General features: G+C 41.1%; 1 protein-coding gene across 1 annotated transcript in view; it reads left to right on the forward strand.

The window, feature by feature from the left end:
• The first annotated feature begins 512 nt into the window (after positions 1-512).
• Positions 513-19,643, forward strand: part of ube2j1 (ubiquitin-conjugating enzyme E2, J1) — a 49,640-nt gene continuing 30,509 nt past the window's right edge. The window contains exon 1 of the mRNA XM_084001122.1: positions 513-1,001. Coding sequence (XP_083857248.1) covers positions 971-1,001 — 31 coding nt within the window. The 5' untranslated portion in view covers positions 513-970. The remainder of the gene's footprint in view (positions 1,002-19,643) is intronic.

The following is a 19,643-nucleotide window of genomic DNA, read 5'->3' on the forward strand; positions in this document are numbered from 1 at the left end:
TTCGGTGCGCTGAATTGCGTTGTACGTCTTACGTCAATGAAATAGGAAATACCCCTAAAAATGACATTTCTCATGGTTCGAAGTGAACAACGCAATTGAATTATACTTCGTACACGGACCGTAATGTAAACTAGGCTACATACATTTGTTTTCAAATTAAAATGTGTTGTATTTGTGTGGGATTCAGTGGTCTTTTAAGTGTTCAGTGTCAGAGTCTATTAACTGCCTCCACAAATAATTAGAAAGTGTATTTAATTATTATTCTAACATCTCAACTTTTTCTACTTGTATGTTGCTTTCTTTCTAAATAAAATGTTATTTCAACAGTTTAGTCACGTTTATCTTGTTTTTATTTTCATCAATATCTTTGGTGTTTCTTCGTAAGAGAAACTGATGGTTCAGCTTTGGACAGTAAACTGTGAGCTACAGCACTGTCCTCCGTGTGTTATAAATAAAGTTGGATTAAAAAAAACGTAGTGAAAGTGCAGCTGGATTCAGTCAACAGCGCGATTGTCTTTTCCTAATGATTTCTGCTTCACATCTGCCCTTGATTTCATGACGTTTTCCCCTCGAGGACAACTAAAAGTGTTTATGGAGAGGATTTTGTGTTTACGATTCAAACGTAGCCTATTCCCGAGCAGCCAACAGCTCACTCACTTCCTGTTTACGTTCCCTTAAATGACGTCACGCAGTAACGTTTAACAAACTAGTTTCAAACCCGAAACAACGGATAACTTGGAAAAACAACTCTTCACAAGATTTTGTGGCGACCGGATTCAACCAGCCTTTACCCTAGCTACCGGGGCACCGGAGACAGGACGAGCTCCGGTTTCACCTGTCCTGCTCCCGTTTCAGAAAGCTAACCGGGGCTGCTGAGTTTAGCTGACGTTAAGCAGGTAGCTGGTAGCTAGTTAGCCAGTTAGCAAGTGAAACTGAGCAGCACTTCATCGTTTCAACTGAGTCTGTCACCATGGAGAACAAATATAACCTCAAGAGTCCAGGTAAGCTTTTCTTCAAATGTTGTCTTTGTACTGAGCTGCAGCCGTCAGCGAGCTGTGCTAACACGACACACACACCTGAAAGCCGCTAACAGTTACTTCACTGTACTGACAGGAATTAAGTGATAAACAATGACGGTTAGCGACGTCTGACAGAAGCAAATGAGGCTACTACTCAGACACGAGCCGTGTGCTGAGTGTATTCACTGTTTCTAAGGACTAGTGTTTGCTAGCTAACTCGACTTCTGTACTTGACATGGTGTTTTGCACCAGGCAGTATATTCAGGACAAAAACATCCAAATACATTCAGCTTCCTGCACTGGGATAGCTCACGGCTGTGTCACGCTACAGTTTGTTTAGGACACGTCTGTCAGTGTAGCCTCAGTCATTATCAGCTATGAAGTGTGTTGTCCTGCACTGTAGCTGGAGCACTGGGCAGAGGAGTGTTTTTTTTGTTTGTTTGTTTTTAACACAGAGGATGATCAAGGTGGCGTCAGGGTCATAGTTCTCATTTGTAACGATTTTTGACATGATGATGATGACAAAACTGCTCCTCAGCCACAGGGTATCCTACTCATGAATGATTAGCTTAACAGAGGTGAAGTTACTGTTGAACAGTGTAAGTTATTGAATAATACATGACAATCAGGCAGTGGGGCTTGATTTTTGTGTGTATTTCTGTCATGGTAAGTTATTAAACTTGTGATTTTTGCTAGGTGGTGGTGTGTGTGTGAAAGATTTGCCCCAGTGATGAGGCCAAAAACTAAAAATAGATTACTGAATGACTGCATGAAAGGAGAGAATATAGTAGACACGGTGGATTGAAATGTTATGTTATTATCATGATAACCAAATATACTGTTGTGGAACTGTAAGACCTCACAGAGACACCTGATCCTACACAACAAACTACTTTAGATCAAATAATGTTGAACTCATAAAGGCAACCAAGTAATCTAGTTTCTCATGTTCTGAGTCAGCGTCATCAATTAGAACCAGGAAATAACTTAGTTTACCCGCCGCACACAACCACACTGACTGTAGGCTTGTGCAAGTGACTTTAAATTGTTTGACATTCGGGCATGTGGATGGTCTGTTTCTTTATTTGTTATTTTAGGTCGTCATTGTGTTACTTATATCTGAGTACATGTGTCTTTGCACAGGTCTTTAGCCTACAAGGCAAACATGGCATGCCATGCAAGTTGTTATCCACTTAGTATAAAGTCTAGTGGAGTTATTATACATTATTCTTTACTGAGGTGATGTGAAACTTGAAATCTAGAAATAGATAAATAGGTGGTAACATGAAGGGAGCACTGAGCTCATGCCACGTATCACCAAGTAGGGGCCAGTGTATCGTGCAAGCTTATTGTTTGCTCTACACCAGTACAGTCATTGCTCCAAGGACAGACACACTCATGCAGGTAGTAACCACCCACTGGCATATATTATTTGTTTAAAGCCATCGGCCTGGAACTGCTGTGTCCAGCTTTCAGTTTCTATTTTCATATTCAGAGTTTCAGAATGAGTGTACTCTTGGTATGGTTAGTTTTTGTCTCATAAAGAACAAAATGTGGACATCGTACATACCTGTTAAAGAACAGTAACTACTTATTTGTCTGCTAAGCAACCGAGTTGCTAGAACCACTGGTCATCTGCTCCAAAATACAAAATTTATGTCAATTTTCTCAAAATAATTAGATAAAAAATGAAAATGCAAAGAAAATGCATGTATGAGTCTGTACTCAAATGTTTGATCAAACTTAAAGTATTTGATAATACACCCAACTGTTCGCCCATGAGCCCAGGGATATTCAATTTAGTATCTCACAAAATGAAGTAAAAGCAGTAAATGTTCCCAATTCAAATCATGGAACCAGTGGGTTTTTAGCCTTTTCCTTGAAAAATGACTTGAATAATTAATTTGGCCAATCAGTTATTTGAATCATCATTTCAGCTCTATTAAATATCAGCAGCTTGCAAATGAAAACACAGGTCCGTGTTGTCTCCTCAGTGATGACCTCGGACCTTTTTGTGTAACAACGATGATGATGATATTGATGCGTGGGATAGCAGTGAGAGCACAACTGGGACAGTGGGAAATAGCATCCAGTACTTTATGATAGTGACAGTGTGAAGCGATTTATTTTTTGTCTCGTTGTCACTGGGCCCAGCAGCAGTTTTGTGTTAAAAAAAATCATGAATTTAATTCCAACGTTTCAGTTAATCTATTAATTTTTCTTTGCTTGCAAAGCGTGCCCTGCCTGGAGGTTTTTATGTATCTGCCGGCACCAGACGGGCTCTTGAGGCCTAAGTACCTACACTGCATTTGTGCACGCTAATGAGCCAGAGAAATATCTGTCTATCTTACACATGATATGTCTCAAGGTTTAGGAAAAAGGACTGTTATTGCTCTCATTGGCCCTGCTCTTCTGGTCCTCTGCATCTGCTTCTCCTGGTACAGCAGCAACAGCAGCTGCTCTTTGGCCCTCTGCTCTGTGCTTCTGTCCTGCCTCTCATTCACTTCCTCTGCCCTGGCCTCCACATCCAGTCGCAGTCAATAAAACTGTATCTGGCAACATGTTAAACCACAGAAAATGATACCTTACTTAACCACTGGCATCACTTCTCTTTCCTCCTTTGATCATCTATCCAGAATAGCCTTGCATACTTACCACACTGTTGTTTGCTTAGTTTCAATGATAAAATGTACTTACATTTACGGTATTTCATTAAAGGGATAGTTCAGGTTGTTTTTTTTTAAGTGGGGTTAGGGGGCCATTCGTACCTCATACAACCCCACTTCAAAAGAAACTGAACTATCCCTTTAAAGGGCCCATATTATGCGAAATCCACTTCATACTGGTTTTGTAACGGCTGTTCCCGTGGTCTTTCTATGACGCCTGGAGGTGGAAAAAAGTCTGTCTGCTCCCTTAATTGATTGCTTTACTCTTTTGCATGTGCCCAAACGGGCCAGTTGGAAGACGCCATGGTACTGCGAGTGCGAGGTAAATTCATGCAAAACCGCTGATACGCGTTCCCGTCGGGGGCAGTTTTTCGGCAAGCAGTCTCTGCATTTGCCTCAAAAACAACTCCGTCTGGTAACGTTCCATTATTATCTCATAGCGTGGTGAATGTGCAGGTCACAACTTCAACTCCAGAGCGTTGTGGAGTTGGATTGTGTATTTGATGAGTTTGATGAGGGAAACCAAGAAATTCCATGAGCCTCCGTAGCAGCTCTGCTCCGCCATTCTAAAAATAGCTTACATCGACAATTTAAGGTAATGAACCTAAAACTATAGGGATAATGGTAATGGGCCATAAAAATGTTGAACTATCCCTTTTAAGGGTAACCCCACTCAGATAACAGGGACTGTTATTCTGTGGGTTGTCTTTAAGATTGATGTGCATCATGTAGACCCTTGTGCAGAGTAAGGTTGATCTCCAGGAAGATGATAACATTCGCTGCATGTCAGCACATATCAAGATGGATCTTCATATCTTGTTTATTTCACAGATTTCTTTTTTGTTTTATATTAGTGCATCTGCTGTAACGTTACTGCTGCAGTCACAGAAGTGTTAAGACAGGGTTCTCTCCACTCAAAAGTAAAAAAAAAAAAAAAAAAGTAATCAGTGGCCCTGACGCATTTGTGAGGTGAGGGTAAGAGAAAATCTCTTAGATTCTGGCTATAGAGGAGGGCGGTTGTAGCTTGAAGCTAGTAGGGTCACTGAGAAGTACAGAGAGTGTTCTCAGGCTAGAAGGAAAATTAATATTTTTTTTAAACAGACGTAACCTGATGCTACTTTTTTTTTTACCCCCCTTACAACTCCTAAGATTGCCAGCGGTTTCCTTTTTAACTCCTGGTTAGCCTTTTTGTTCCGGATGACCACATTCACAGTGTTGTGCAATTTTTTATTTCAATGTCTGCAGTCAGTGCACTGTGTGGTGTGTAAAATTAACGTCATCCCAGCCTTCCTCACTGTACCTTATCACCCCCCCTCCATTTTCACAGAATTCAAGCACTGGCTCAAAGAGTGGGATTAGTTTTTTTTTTTTTTTTTCTACTCCCGGTTTTACCTTTTAGCTGAATGTACCGCAGGCAGGAGCAGCTGAAGAGCAATAATAAAAATAAAAAAATCCTTAGACTTCTGAAGAGTCTCTCTCCCCACACCCTCCCCTTGTGCTCAGTGCCTTTCACATCTCTGGAGTTGGCTTGTTATTACGCAAAAGTATAGCTGCTCACCCCCTCTGGACCAGCTATGAATCATTCCCAGTGGCGAACACTCAAAATGTGTGTTATATAAGACGATGTGGCATACCAGGATTATCACCCTTCTGCCTTGAGCTAGTGACTGGACCTCTGCAAACCCAACAGAGGTCAGAGACACTTGTGTTGGAAAGGGCTTTTCCTTGTCATCTCTGCTCACTGTTACCCAAAGCGAGGACCAAAAATGGTCATGGAAATGAAACTCAGCAGGGGGATGCGGAGCACTGAGGCGTCCGTCACAGTGCGCCCAGACGCTGGCAGGGATAGCGGTGTGAAAAGAATGCCATGCTAAAATCTTAAAATGCCTTCTCCTCTCCTCCAACGACTCAGCATCCCTAGGAATTACAGTCCATTCATACTGTACAGATTTGCAATGCATTATCTATGTTCCCTCTCAATATCTGGTGTTAATCCAGGAAGTACAGTCCTTCCCACTGCATGGTACCAGGCTCTACTTTACTCTACTTGCCTTTTTTGGGTTTTTCATTGTGCAGAAATTGTGTACAGTAGCTGCCTGGTTTTTCTTCTGATTATTATTATTATTATTATTTCCCTCCACTCAGGCCCCGAGTGAGCTGAGGGATTGGTCAGAGAGAACTGTCATCATTACTGTGTCATCATAGTACTGGAACACCGGGATGTCCTGAACAAACACAGCCAAGCCAGTGTATGCCCTCACTGCAGACTGTCATATTTAGCTATTGCACTTTTATACTTAGTGCTAAAGTCATTTGGGTAACCTTTTAAAGGGATAGTTTGGATTTTTTTTTACATGAATTTCTATGACATCCCCATTAGCAGTGTCGTGCATCAACAGTGACTTTTCCCCTACTCCGTCCTGTGAGCAGAGTTGGGCCTGGTTTTGGTGTTGACGAAGGTAGTTCCTGCTAGTTGGCTGGGGCAGAGATGTCCACAAGTCTTTTTTTGCAAGTCCAAGTCAAGTCTCAAGTCTTTGGTCACGAGTCTGAGTCAAGTCTCAAGTCTTTGAGGGGTGAGACTTCATCAAGTCTCAAGTCTTTGGTCACGAGTCCAAGTCAAGTCTCAAGACTCTAAAAAATAAAAGTCTCCTGTCTCTTCTGGTTGTAATGACCATGATCTGCTGCTCTCCGTTCTACTAAGGATACTGCACAGCTATAGCTAAGAGATTCAAAGCATTTACTGTAGGTTATTATCACTCCTTTATCTATACAGTATTGATTAGTTGTTTTATTATATGATCACTTTAAACAGGATATTGCAATGCAATATGAAGAAAACACACAATGAAAGCTTTCCTTTAAAGGGACAACGAGGAGTTTTGGAAAAGCAAAGCGTTTTCACACTACATTTATGAGCCTCCGCGCGCACCGTAAAATTCTTTTGACCGGCGCAAGACAGACTCATGTTTTCATTCATCAAGAATTAAAGTCAGAGGTTCAAAGAGGTTCACATACCGTCGGAGTTCCGACCATAAACGGCGATTCAGCTGCGTTATTCTCATGACTCGTTGCGAAACCGAAAGTAAAAAACGCTGGTCGGCTCGACCAGCATTTCCGCCACCACTAATAATAACAAAATAACGATAGAGACAGAACGATATATTTATCGAAAATGGGCCCATTAACAAGTGTGGGTAGCGGAGATTCATCCACATTAACGTGAGACTTTTTTATAACCGAATAGAAACTCCTCGTTGTCCCTTTAAAGGAAACTGTGTCAAGAATCGAGGCTGCTCTGCCCCTCTGCACTGGCCTTTTCTCTCTTTTTTTGCTTTGCTTTTTCTGTGGCAGCCAAAATCGTGATCGTGATTAAAATTCGATTAATTGTGCAGCCCTACTGCTAATGGGGATGTCATACAACTTCATGCGAATAAATCCAAACTATCTCTTTAATTTACAGGCCGTTAATTATGTGATAATGTCAAGAAATAGCCTAGAAATAACCATCAATTTCATAGTAATGTCATGTTTTTCTTAAAGGCAAAAGATTGTACTTTCATGCTTTGAATTTTTTGGGAAAGGCCAGAATTTTTATCCACCAAGTCCTTGCAATTGACTGATATTTCTGGGCTATTTCTACGCAATCAATCGTTATTTCTTGCCTATATTTCTCGACATTATTATGAAGTTGCCCATTATTTCTAGTCATCATTGATCCGTGATCCGTTCGGATCAATATCTTCGGTTCGGCACACACGTGATCCGCGGATTGATTTATGAAAAAAAAAAAGTTGTGTGCATGTTCCACGTGCATTTGTTTACAACGAAGCCGACGAGAAATCAATAAATGGAGCGGGGGATGACGTTACGCAGCGCGTTTGTGTGGCGGTGCCACAGAGACAAGAGCTGGGACAACGGGCCGGCGGCCAGGTAGCCTGCTACACTGATGGAAGGCAGAGAGCCTCTGTTCTCACTGTAACAAGTCACAAGTCATGTAGTAGTAGTAGTAGTAGTAGTAGTAGTCATGGGGGAAAAAAGCCTTTTATCACTCCGTCTCTCTTACACACGCCGCTGATCCAAACAACTGATGGCGGAGTAATACAGCACTTTGTGGAGCCTGCCTGTGTGGAGGAGTAGGCTACAGTAACTGAGCAAGTTGGTTAACTGCAGATGAAGGGGGTTAGGGAGAGAAGTAATTTGACATTACTTTTACCATGTAGTAACACCGTCACTAACTCTACTGTAAGTGTTTTACATAATAAAGGGAAGACAAAGTTATGTTTATTTGTCTCGTGTTTTTTTTTTTTTTTGCTGATCCGAAAAATGATCCGATCCGTGAGTTTTTTGATCCGTTGCACCCCTAATTTCTAGGCTATTTTTAGACATTACGATACAATTAATTGTAGGGGTGGGTATTGCCAAGGACCTCACGATACGATACGCATCACGATACTTGAGTCACGATACGATACGATATTGCGATATCCAAATTTTGCGATATATTGCGATATTCTACATAGTTCACTGAAAAATGTAAAAGGCATTAGTATGCATCTTAAAATCCTAGTTGTATGTACATCAGATGATAGTGATAATTTATGGGACAAACTGAGTCAAAACAATGTAATTCAAATTATCCATGCCATTTTATACAAGTGCAAGTTACAACAACATATTTGCATGTACAACACACTGTCTGAGGTAGCAGTACAGTGACACCTCGCGGACTGGATTTACGTCTGAAACATGATTTATTTGAATTTTTTTTTTTAGAATTTTATTTTATTTGAATTTTTTTAAATCGATATTTAAATATTGAATATCGATATCGTATCGCGACATAAAGTATTGCCATATCGATATTTTTGCCCACCCCTAATTAATTGTTATTTCTTGACATTATCATGTAATCAACGGCCTGCAAATTAAAGGTTTACCAAAGTTTGTTAAAATTATGACAGCAGTTTGAAGTCATATCGCTCAGTCGCTGCCAAGATAATAACATTTAGGATTTACTATCTGCACTGGGAGGAGAAAAAAAACCATGTAAAAGCCTGTAGTCAAGTTGAGTCAGTGCCACGAGGTGGAAAAACACTAATAAAATCCCAAGCCATGGTTGAGCTCGCCCCATCATCAAAGCTGGAGCTGCCAGCCGCCATCCCAGAAGATCCTGGTGGATGTGGTTTCTGAGCCGACCAGGCTCATCTCTCATTCTGAGGAGCCTGTCCCACCCTGATAGCCTATCACACCTCCGAGAGCCGCTTGATTCCACTCCGAACGCCACTGATGGATTCCCTGAGTGGGAAATCATGACTAACTGGAGAGGACGATTTAACCTGAAGAGCTTTTAGCTACAGCGCTTTCATTCTTTCCATTCCTCTTCATCTACTCACCACTGAAAGGTGTCCTCTTTTTTTTCTGACCCAAAGCACCAGTATTTTCTAATGGTTTGATTTCTTAAACTTTAGAGAAAGACAAAATTGTAGGAGGTAAGAAGAAAATGTACAATATTCAGTTAGGGGATGAAATGATATGCATGCAGTATGTGCAGATAGATAACTGTGGGAAGGAGCATCGCACAATAGTTTTTGCCTGCTCATAACTGCACTCTTGAGTCTTTTCACACACACTCAGTCCTCCTCCACACAGCCATAATGTGTAGGTTAATGCCTCATTTGCTGCTGCTGCTGCTATAGGAATGATGCCCAGTGCCACTGGCTTGTGCCAACCGTGCTGGATTAGTTGCAGAGGAGACCACAGTCCCTGTGCTGTCAAGACAACTTAGACTACACATCAAACGTGTCGCCGCCTTCGGCAAGAGCCCTGCACCATACACTGCAGTTGACCTTACTGTATATACATGCAGGCAGACACACATTAACTCTGAGCCACTGTACAGTATGTTCTGGTTTCCTACACATTTGGGACTGGGAGAAAAATATAGATAGAGCTGTGTGAGCCATCATTTTTATACTACCACCATCATTTTAAAGAGTGTGATTGTAAAATTGAAATTGCCAGAGTTGAATGACAAATAATTATCAATTTCTTAACAATCTGGAAGTGTTGTCAGAAACAAGTTTGTTAATCAGCGGTTTACATTAATTCTGTGAGTTGTACGGTCATTGTGCTCCCTTCAGCCTGGTGGCAGTGCAGCTTACAAAGATATTCCTTTAGCTAAAAGACAATGCTCTTTCTAACTTTATTGTGTGGATAAAAATAGACTAGTTCCATAACATTTGTAAGATTTGATATGCTTTTGTTTTGCTACATAACCAACATTACAACTGTTTACTTAAGAAACTTTGTGAGTTCGGCATCAAACCCCTAAAGACCTGTCTCCTGAGGTGGAAAGCAGCGGCAATGTTAACTTAGGTTTTACCCCCATTTTTATGACTTCTTTGCCTCTGTTGAGGTTACAGCACTTCACTTTCATTGTGTCCAGTCTGCTCTGAATAATAGCGCTGGCCAGAGGATGTATTGTCACCTCTGACTGTGTTGTCACAGCAGCTTCTTTTCTGGCAGCCAATCAGACGGGGCAGCGATCATCACCTTGGTATCCTAGAAGATGGAGTAGAAGTTTTTTTTTTTTTCATCAAGCCTCGCCCCAAACTTTATGAGTCGTATAGAAACTCCCACGACAAAGGCTGCGTCCGAAATCACTCACTCATTCAATACTCCCTGTAGGGAATTCAGTATAGTGGACTATATAGTGAACTCACTGGTCAAATGAATAAACACTTTCGGACACATTCCGCCGCACAGTTAATTACGTATTACACCGCATAATTAAAACATTCTAGATCGTAACCATGAACCGTGACCGCAGTGCATGATGGGATATCTTGCTTTGGTTAGTGACCATCACATGTCCACTACATTTCATTGTGGGATAAAATGAGTGCACTAGTGAACAGTAATAATTGCTAAACATTCTCACACTATATAGTGAGTGAGTGATTTTGGACACAGCAAAGACTCCCCAGTTGTTGGACTAGATTGGCCAGACGATATTGTTGCCATAGGAACAAAACTCACACACAAGGCACCGCTTGAACAGAGTGCTGAGATGAGGCGCTCTTTGGGGCCCAGCCAGCATTTTCTGCTATAAAACCCATTACGTGGACACTTTCTCCAACTTTTAAAAACAGAGTTGTCTTTTTTAACAACATGCAACCTGCTGCTGGGACTGATCACCACAAAGCAAACACTCAGTGTGACTGTTCATCACCAGATGAATCACACACAGCCTGATGCTTTATAGTTAATAGATGGTGGTTATTTTCCTTGTCTCATTCCCTATTTTCCCCGAAGCTTAATATTTTAATCTGAATAAAGTGTTAATGTGAAAAATAAAAATTGCTGTTGACTGTTGGGAAGGTGAGAGATGCATTTCTAACAAGGGAGTGTGCCTTCATCATGATTGGCTGAGGGATGGATGCTCTAAATAAATTATCTGAGTGATTACCTCGTTTCTGAGGCAATTCAGGTGGTCATTAAGTGTTAATGACAATGCTCATAAACAGTGTTGTCCAAACTGCCTCTTAACTTTTAAGTATATCTTATCAATGATTCAGACAGGCCTGAGTATTATTCATAGAAAAGTAAAAAATAAAAATCATTCAGCCTGCTGGGAAAATCTGTCCAGTGATATGGCCTAGTTACTATCCATAATACCACCTACTTTTCCATCAGCAAAGAATACTGGGTAAAGACTTTAAATGCAAGCAAGGATTTAAGGTCATAAATAAAGTCTGGAATCATGAAAAGGGTGAAATTTAGGAAGCCCACAAGAAAGGAAACACAGCCACAAAGTAGACAGACACACACACACACACACACACTGGAATTAGACGTTTCTCCCCACACTCTGCAATGCAACCCATGTCCTGCAGTCTTCCCCCCTTCCCCATCTTTTCATTCTAATAGCCCTTCCTCTCTCCTTGATTATTTCTTTCTGAGCGCCACTCTCTTCCTCTCTCTTGCATAACAATTGTGTGGTGTCAAGAACATTTCGAGGACACTACAGTTGTGATCCTTGCTCTTCGGGCTCCCGGCTACTCGCGCTTTTGGCGTTAATGGGAATTCTAAGGATGAAATTGTATGTTTGTGCCAAACATCAAAGGTGCCCAACTCCTTTTACAGTGTTCTAGGTCTGTCTGCACACGGCTTATAGCTGTGGATGTCCAGGCTCATTTTCTTACCTCCTGTGAACATCCACCACTTAAATCTTTTATTTTTATTTTTGAAAACCTCCCCCAGACTCCAGGCAGCTTTGTTAGTTTGAACTGGAAACTTGCCTCTTTTTTTTTTTTTTTAACCTAAAGGGTTTCTGGTATATTGTTGTTTTACTTTTTAAGTTGTTGAAATACTGTGACCATGACGAGACTGGTTGCTTACTTTGATTTGGTCTTGATATTGCCATATTAGATTTCATATCCTTTAGAGCAGAGGAGAATATGTTAATGTCTTAATCATATCTTTGTCTGGCCTTTAACTGAACAGTGACTAATGACAGGACTGTTATACATCGCTGCACTGGGTCTCTTCCTCATATCTGCTAATGTTTGTGCTTTATGTGTAAATTGGGGCTGGGGAATATGACAGAAATATTAATATGAATATATTAATATTATATTGAATTGAATATGAATATTTTCCCATTGTCAGTATTCATAAAATCACATACAAAAGTATCGGATTGATGTCCAGTGCAGTGAACTGTGAATGAATGCAGCAGAACTAGATACAAAAAAAAGAGCTGTTGTTATATTGACATAATACCAGCGACAGATAAAACTGTCACCTTACACTATGGTTGTCAATATCTAGGCTGAGTCTATAAATGTGTCTTTAAAACATTTTAGTGACAGGTTCTGTCTGAATTTTAATGAAGAGAAATCCAATAATTAATAAAATTGCAACTCTAAGTGGAGAGGCAGAGGGGCAGAGACACACAGCTGGTGTCCACACACCCAGGGCTGTGTGTTTCCAGAGATAAGCGTTATTTCAGGGAAAACATCTCATTCAGTTTAGAGGTGGAGAAGAATCAATCATTTACAAAAAAGAAAAAAAGTAGAGATATTTTTGAAAGATTGAATATGTAACATCACTGATAACTTCTCTGTTTATTCAGATATTTGTAATTTTATAATAATGATCCTCTCAGCCTCATTCAGACATGATTGCATATTACAGACATGCAATGCTTGAGCGACTTCTGGCATCTGGTTCACAACAGGAAGTGTAGTGTAAGAGGGGGTGGTGTCAAAAATGTTATAAAAAAGTTATAGTATTTTTCCTGGATATTAAAACAGAAGTAAGCGGAATGTTTGTGTTAATATAAGTCTTAAATAGTTGTATCTTCCGACAGCAATCACTTCTATAGAGTGTTTGGTCTGAAACACGGGTCTGTCAGTCACTCTGCTCTGCTCTGAGCCCAGGAGAAAACTTTCCTTGTATCCTACAACCTTTATCCAATGAGGAGAGAGAACGGCATAAAGGGGCGGTCCTCTCTGTGTGTGCAGCCAAGGGATGCACGTGAATGTGGTGACGTAGGGACGAGGGTGGGGACTGCTAACTCCATCTGCTGACAAGAAGTTAGTCAAAACCACCGGATCACTTACTTCTGCTTTAATGCATATATATAGTGATTTTATTTCCTTGGTGGATAAGGGATGGAGAATGTGATCAGATGCTCAGTCGTCTGATCCGGCTGTCAGTTAAACACATTACGAATTTTTCTGCCTTGGCTCTGATGCAGCTGAAAAGGTTACAGCTTGTAGTCTGTGCCACCCGCAGCTTTATCAGATTTATTATATGTCTGCACTTCTGTCTGTATTTGTTGGAAGGAAGATGAACAGAGAGATACACTCTCTACAAAAGCAAGAATTGCCCTTTTTTTGCCCTTTTTCTTATGGGGGTGCATGGTAAGGCTGTAGTGTAGACTGATGTTGCTCCATGCTCACCACCCTCCTCCGCACCAACTGAGTGTTTTTAGTGAAGTCACAGAGAGTTTAGAAAAACACTACTTTATAACTACTGTCCTTCTTGCTGCTGGAGAACTAAGCGAGTACTGGGAACAGGGAACAGGGATATGGAGAGGAGGCTTGACATTTTAATTAACATTTTTACTGGTTTTATTTATCTTTACATTATTTATTCAATCCTTTGGGAACTATTTACAAAGACTGACCCAATTGCCTTGAAGCTTATTATTATCATATATGCATTACCACAAAAATCCCAAATAGCACATGAAGTAAGATGTAGTAATCCAACATCATTCATTATGCATCTGCATTAATAGTAATAACTTGTTCCAAGATATGTACATTAATCTTAGTTAATTAAATCTTAGCAGGATGTCGAAAGAGCCTAATTTGTGAAGATGACCTTCAAAAAGTGGAGCGTCAGATATGTTGGAGGAATTTCACAAATCATCTGAAACTGGAAGTGACAGCTGCTAACTAAGTTTAATGTGTGAAAGTTTTTTTTTCTTTCTTTTTTTTAAAGATTTTTTTGGTGGGGGATTTCCTGCCTTTTTTTGATAGGACAGTGCAGATAGACAGGAAAGCAGGAGGAGAGACTGGGGGGAATGACAGCCGCCAAGGAGCGAGTGTTTTCTGTATTATAATATGAACTCCTAGCCTGGCTCTCGCCAGACCCTTGTAGTTCCGCAAAGCTCCACCAGAGGCGCTACGCTCAGCTTCACACAAGGGTCTGGACTCGAGGCCAATGCAAACTTCTTCCCCGGAGCAAAAAATAATGAACCAATCAGGATCGCCGGGCGGGACTTTCTGAGGTGTGACGTAGCGCTGAAGCGACTGTTTGAGTCAAACAACGATGGCGGCTCGCAGTGAGTGGCTGAAGTAGCACGTCATTCAAGATAACGGACAAGTGGTTTATCCAATCACATACAAGATTTTTTTACAAGGCCCCGCCTTCTGAAATGAATCGCCTATGGAGCAGTCCCAGACCCTTGTGTGGAGCTCAGCGTAGCTTTGCGGAACTACAAGGGTCTGGCGAGAGTCAGGCTAATGAACTCCTACCACAGTGGAAAAAGTCTTGTTTTTATCCTCATCTGTCTTTATTGGGATGTCATGCTGTCAATCCCTTCTGTGTGTGGGACGAGGGATTGGATGTGTTTCTTTCATTAACTGTCAAATAAATCAAATCAAATCCAAAAACCGGAGCTCAAATGTTTTTTTTGGCTGCTGTCAACACAAAGGCGATTCATCTTCTGTTATCTCACTTTCAGGAGAACCTCTCACTTACAATTGTATTCTAAGCTTCTCTACTTAACGCGCATTGAAACCTTTGTATTATTATATTGTATTTGTAGCAAGTTGCCCATGACATATAAGACCTGCAAAGTTATGTGTTTATTTAATGTGTCAGTTCCATTTGATGAAAGTTAATCGTCCTCTGCAGGTTGTGAGCCAGCAGCGGGCCGCCCGGCCTGCAGCTGCCTCGCCGTTTGGTGAATTTGAACTTCTACGCTGCGGCTCTCGACGGATGGAGCTCACACCGCCGCAGCATGTTCGTTTCTGCACAGTTCGGTGCACGGCTGATTCACCGCATACTTAAACTTCCTGTCTGTCATTGAATTTATTGGCTTCATGTGCTGCGCCGCATTTGTCATAATTTGGGGCTTGCCGTTGAAGCTGTGCACTTCCAGGAACCTCAACAGCTTGGCGTTAATGAAAGTGGAATTATGCATGCATATGTGTAGCGAGAGCCAAAATGATACCGGAAGGTGGAATCAAACCCACAACATGAAAAGCACAGGCCATCACACCCACAGCAGACACCCCCCCTACAGATGATTCTGCTAAGCTCAGGTCTCCACTGTTTTGGAGCTGTCATTCTCTGTGTATATTTACTGGAATATGTGGGTACAGTTTTGCATTTAAGACAGAAGGAAGCAATCCTGCCGCTGAGTTTATTACCCTGGGGTACAGGGAGTTGTCTGAACGATTTTTGCAATGCAGAAGCGCCTGAACATGAGGTGTATTTTGATCAGTTCTGGGTTAAGTGCGCTGATGCACAGAGGCTGATACTTCCACAGGATCGCTTTCTCATCTGCCCTCTCCGTCCTAATGTCTTTAAGCTTGAGTGAAATTGTAAGTACTCTATGACCCCATGTACTGAGAATAGGGATGCCATGATTATAAATGTTCTTGGTACGATTAGAGAAATAATCACGGTGTTACGATTATCACGATTATTATGCATTAATTAATTTCACAACAGTATGAATGTGTAAAATCAAATATAGTCAAAAAATGATTACTCATTACATAAAATATTTCAAGTATCTATTAATATATGAACAATTTTTAATCCCCCAGGGGAAGTGTTTGAAATATTCAGGTCATAAATTGTCATCTATACCAAATGTTTACGTTTATTGTAACGTTTTTTTGTTTTTTTAAATAATATATAAAAGTATAAAGTGGCACGCTAACATTTAAATTCCTACCAATTCAATGTTACATTAGTTAAATGGACCAGTATCTGAGCATTTTGGCGTTTAATACCACGATTAATTGTGAAAACAAGTAGTGACATGTCTAACTGAAAATGTATGCAGATGCCCCCCCCCCCCACCACCACCACCACCACCACCACCACCTCTATACAGTGGGTACGGGAAAAAAAGTTCATTTTATTTCTCATTAATGTACACTCAGCACCCCATCTTGACAGAAAAAAACTGAAATGTAGAAATCTTTGCAAATTTATTAAAAAAGAAAAACAGAAATATCACATGGTCATAAGTATTCAGACCCTTTGCTGTGACACTCATATTTAACTCACATGCTGTCCATTTCTTCTGACCTCCTTGAGATGGTTCTACTCCTTCATTGGAGGTTACAAAAGAATTTCTGCAGCACTCAAGGTTCCTAAGAGCACAGTGGCCTCCATAATCCTTAAATGGAAGAAGTTTGGGACGACCAGAACTCTTCCTAGACCTGGCCGTCCAGCCAAACTGAGCAATCGCGGGAGAAGAGCCTTGGTGAGAGAGGTAAAGAAGAACCCAAAGATCACTGTGGCTGAGCTCCAGAGATGCAGTGGGGAGATGGGAGAAAGTTCCGCAAAGTCAACTATCACTGCAGCCCTCCACCAGTCGGGTCAGTGCAAGACATATGAAAGCCCGCATAGAGTTTGCCAAAAAACACATGAAGGACTCCCAGACTATGAGAAATAGGATTCTCTGGTCTGATGAGACGAAGATTGAACTTTTTGGCATTAATTCTAAGCGGTATGTGTGGAGAAAACCAGGCACTGCTCATCACCTGCCCAATACAATCCCAACAGTGAAGCATGGTGGTGGCAGCATCCTGCTATGGGGGTGTTTTTCAGCTGCAGGGACAGGACGACTGGTTGCAGGAAAGATGAATGCGGCCAAGTACAGAGATATCCTGGAAGAAAACCTCTTCCAGAGTGCTCAGGACCTCAGACTGGGCCGAAGGTTCACCTTCCAACAAGACAATGACCCTAAGCACACAGCTAAAATAACAAAGGAGTGGCTTCGGAACAACTCTGTGACCATTCTTGACTGGCCCAGCCAGAGCCCTGACCTAAACCCAATTGAGCATCTCTGGAGAGACCTGAAAATTTTCACCATCATTCACCATCCAACCTGACGGAACTGGAGAGGATCTGCAAGGAAGAATGGCAGAGGATCCCCAAATCCAGGTGTGAAAAACTTGAACTTGCATCATTCCCAAGAAGACTCATGGCTGTACTAGCACAAAAGGGTGCTTCTACTCAATACTGAGCAAAGGGTCTGAATACTTATGACCATGTGATATTTCAGTTTTTCTTTTTTAATAAATTTGCAAAAAATTCTACATTTCTGTTTTTTTCTGTCAAGATGGAGTGTACATTAATGAGAAATAAAATGAACTTTTTTGATTTTAGCAAATGGCTGCAATGAAACAAAGAGTGAAAAATTTAAAGGGGTCTGAATACTTTCCGTACCCACTGTATGTGTGTCCAGTGTGGGCTCACTCTGATAGGTTGACTGCAGCGAGTGAGCGTCTGTCCTCGGGTGGAGTACGATGGAACACGTGCCCTGAAAGCCGCGTGGTGTCGGGCCATTTCTCTGCTCCGCTGCCTCGCTTCAGCCCCCCGCAGCCTGCACATCCTCTCTGCTCTGCCGGGGCTTCCTCCATCGCTATTTGCCCTCCCTCCCTCCCCACCATTTGCCCCCTTGTCGTCTTCTTCTGTGCTCATTTCACAATCTCCAAACATCCTTGCAGTCTACGCTCGATTGGCTTCCAAATCAATTTTACCTCCATGAATAGCTCTTAGTTCTGCTTTCCCTTTTCACAATTACTTAACAATTTCCAGCCCCATCCTGTTTCCTCTCGCAGCGTGCTGGTAGCTGATAGCTGGAGCTCTGCTACAAGGTGGCCCTGAGAGCTCAACGCACTGAAACTTATAAATAAATACATGGAAATACACAGAGGCACTACAGATTCAGAAAACATTGTCATTAATTTGACTGCAAATTCACACAATACAATGGAAGTGTTTGCAGGGGGACACACAAAAGACAATGAACCCAGATGGGACTAGCTGTAACCCTCCCAACACTCATCATCACCATCATTGTCAGTTGGACTTGTGTAACTATCGGTCCTAGAGCGCTGAGGTTATTTAGATTAACACACAAGGTCTGAGTGTGTTTCAGGCTAGGTCAGCAGCACACAAGGGTTAATGTAGGCAGATGTTTGTGCGGCGCCTCATTCCGAGATCAAGTTGCGCCTACACATGAAGCGAAAAAAAAAACACCGCCATGGGCCGTTATTGACCCTTTAAACGCAGCAAAAAGACAACAACAACAACAGAAACATGTTTACTTTCTTTCTGCCTTGAGCCTGAGTTAAGAGTCAAGCTGTGTTCGTAGCACGCAACAGCATCATTACATCTGCTAATCATCTGCTCATCTTTAATAAGCAACTGATAAGCAATCTCTCCACTTGACACAGAGTGTGTCTAGACATTTGCACATTGCATTGCACCGATAAGGCAGCATACTTACTCCTCCTATCCCTTTTACAATATACAGGTTGAGAGTTATTATCTTCTTTATCATTATCAACTAGGGGTGGGAATCACCAGAGGCCCTGCTATACGATATTATCACCATACCTGTGTCTCGATGTGATATTATTGCAATATAAAAAATAGTGTGATGTGCTGTGATTGCAATTTATTAATTACACATACACATTATAAAATTATGTATGAAAACTTTGTTAACATCTGTTTTTCTAATAAGATAAACATCTTAGTCTGTTCATGGGCGTCCGACCCGTATATCAATAAAATATCATATGCTGCATCAATTTTCCCCCCACTGCTATTATCAACACATACAAAATGTAACTTACAGTGAGTGCTCATCACCATAATATGAGGAAGACCATTTAGTTCAGTCTGTCACAGTGAAAGCATACCAGGAAAGAGAGCTGTTTTTGAGATGCTGAAAAGCTTTTATTGTGACAGAAAATGAAAAAAACAACCCCAAAATGAATAGACCATAATTAACTAGTCCGGGAAACGAGAACATAAGCAGCCACATATTGAGTATGAGATGAATCTGATGTTGTGTTGATGGAATTAGTGGAAATGTACATTATACAGAGTTTATGAAAGAGAAACACAGAGGAGGTGTTGAGTTCTCATCAACAGCAAAGTAAATGAACAGATCAGAAATCAGGGATTCAGATGTGTTTCTGAAATATGGTGAAATATCTATCCACAGTGTTGTACTAGAAGGTCTACCTCTCAATTCAAGTTTATTCATAATTTATACTTCATTGTGGCAGCAGTCATCTTAAAGCACATTTGATATAGAGCAGGTCTAGAAGGTCCTTTTTTACATTACCATACAGCAGACACTATTGTGTATTATATACTATAGTATATAATAAAGACTTTC

This window comes from Trachurus trachurus (assembly GCF_905171665.1).
Source record: "Trachurus trachurus genome assembly, chromosome: 24".
Classification (NCBI taxonomy): domain Eukaryota; kingdom Metazoa; phylum Chordata; class Actinopteri; order Carangiformes; family Carangidae; genus Trachurus; species Trachurus trachurus.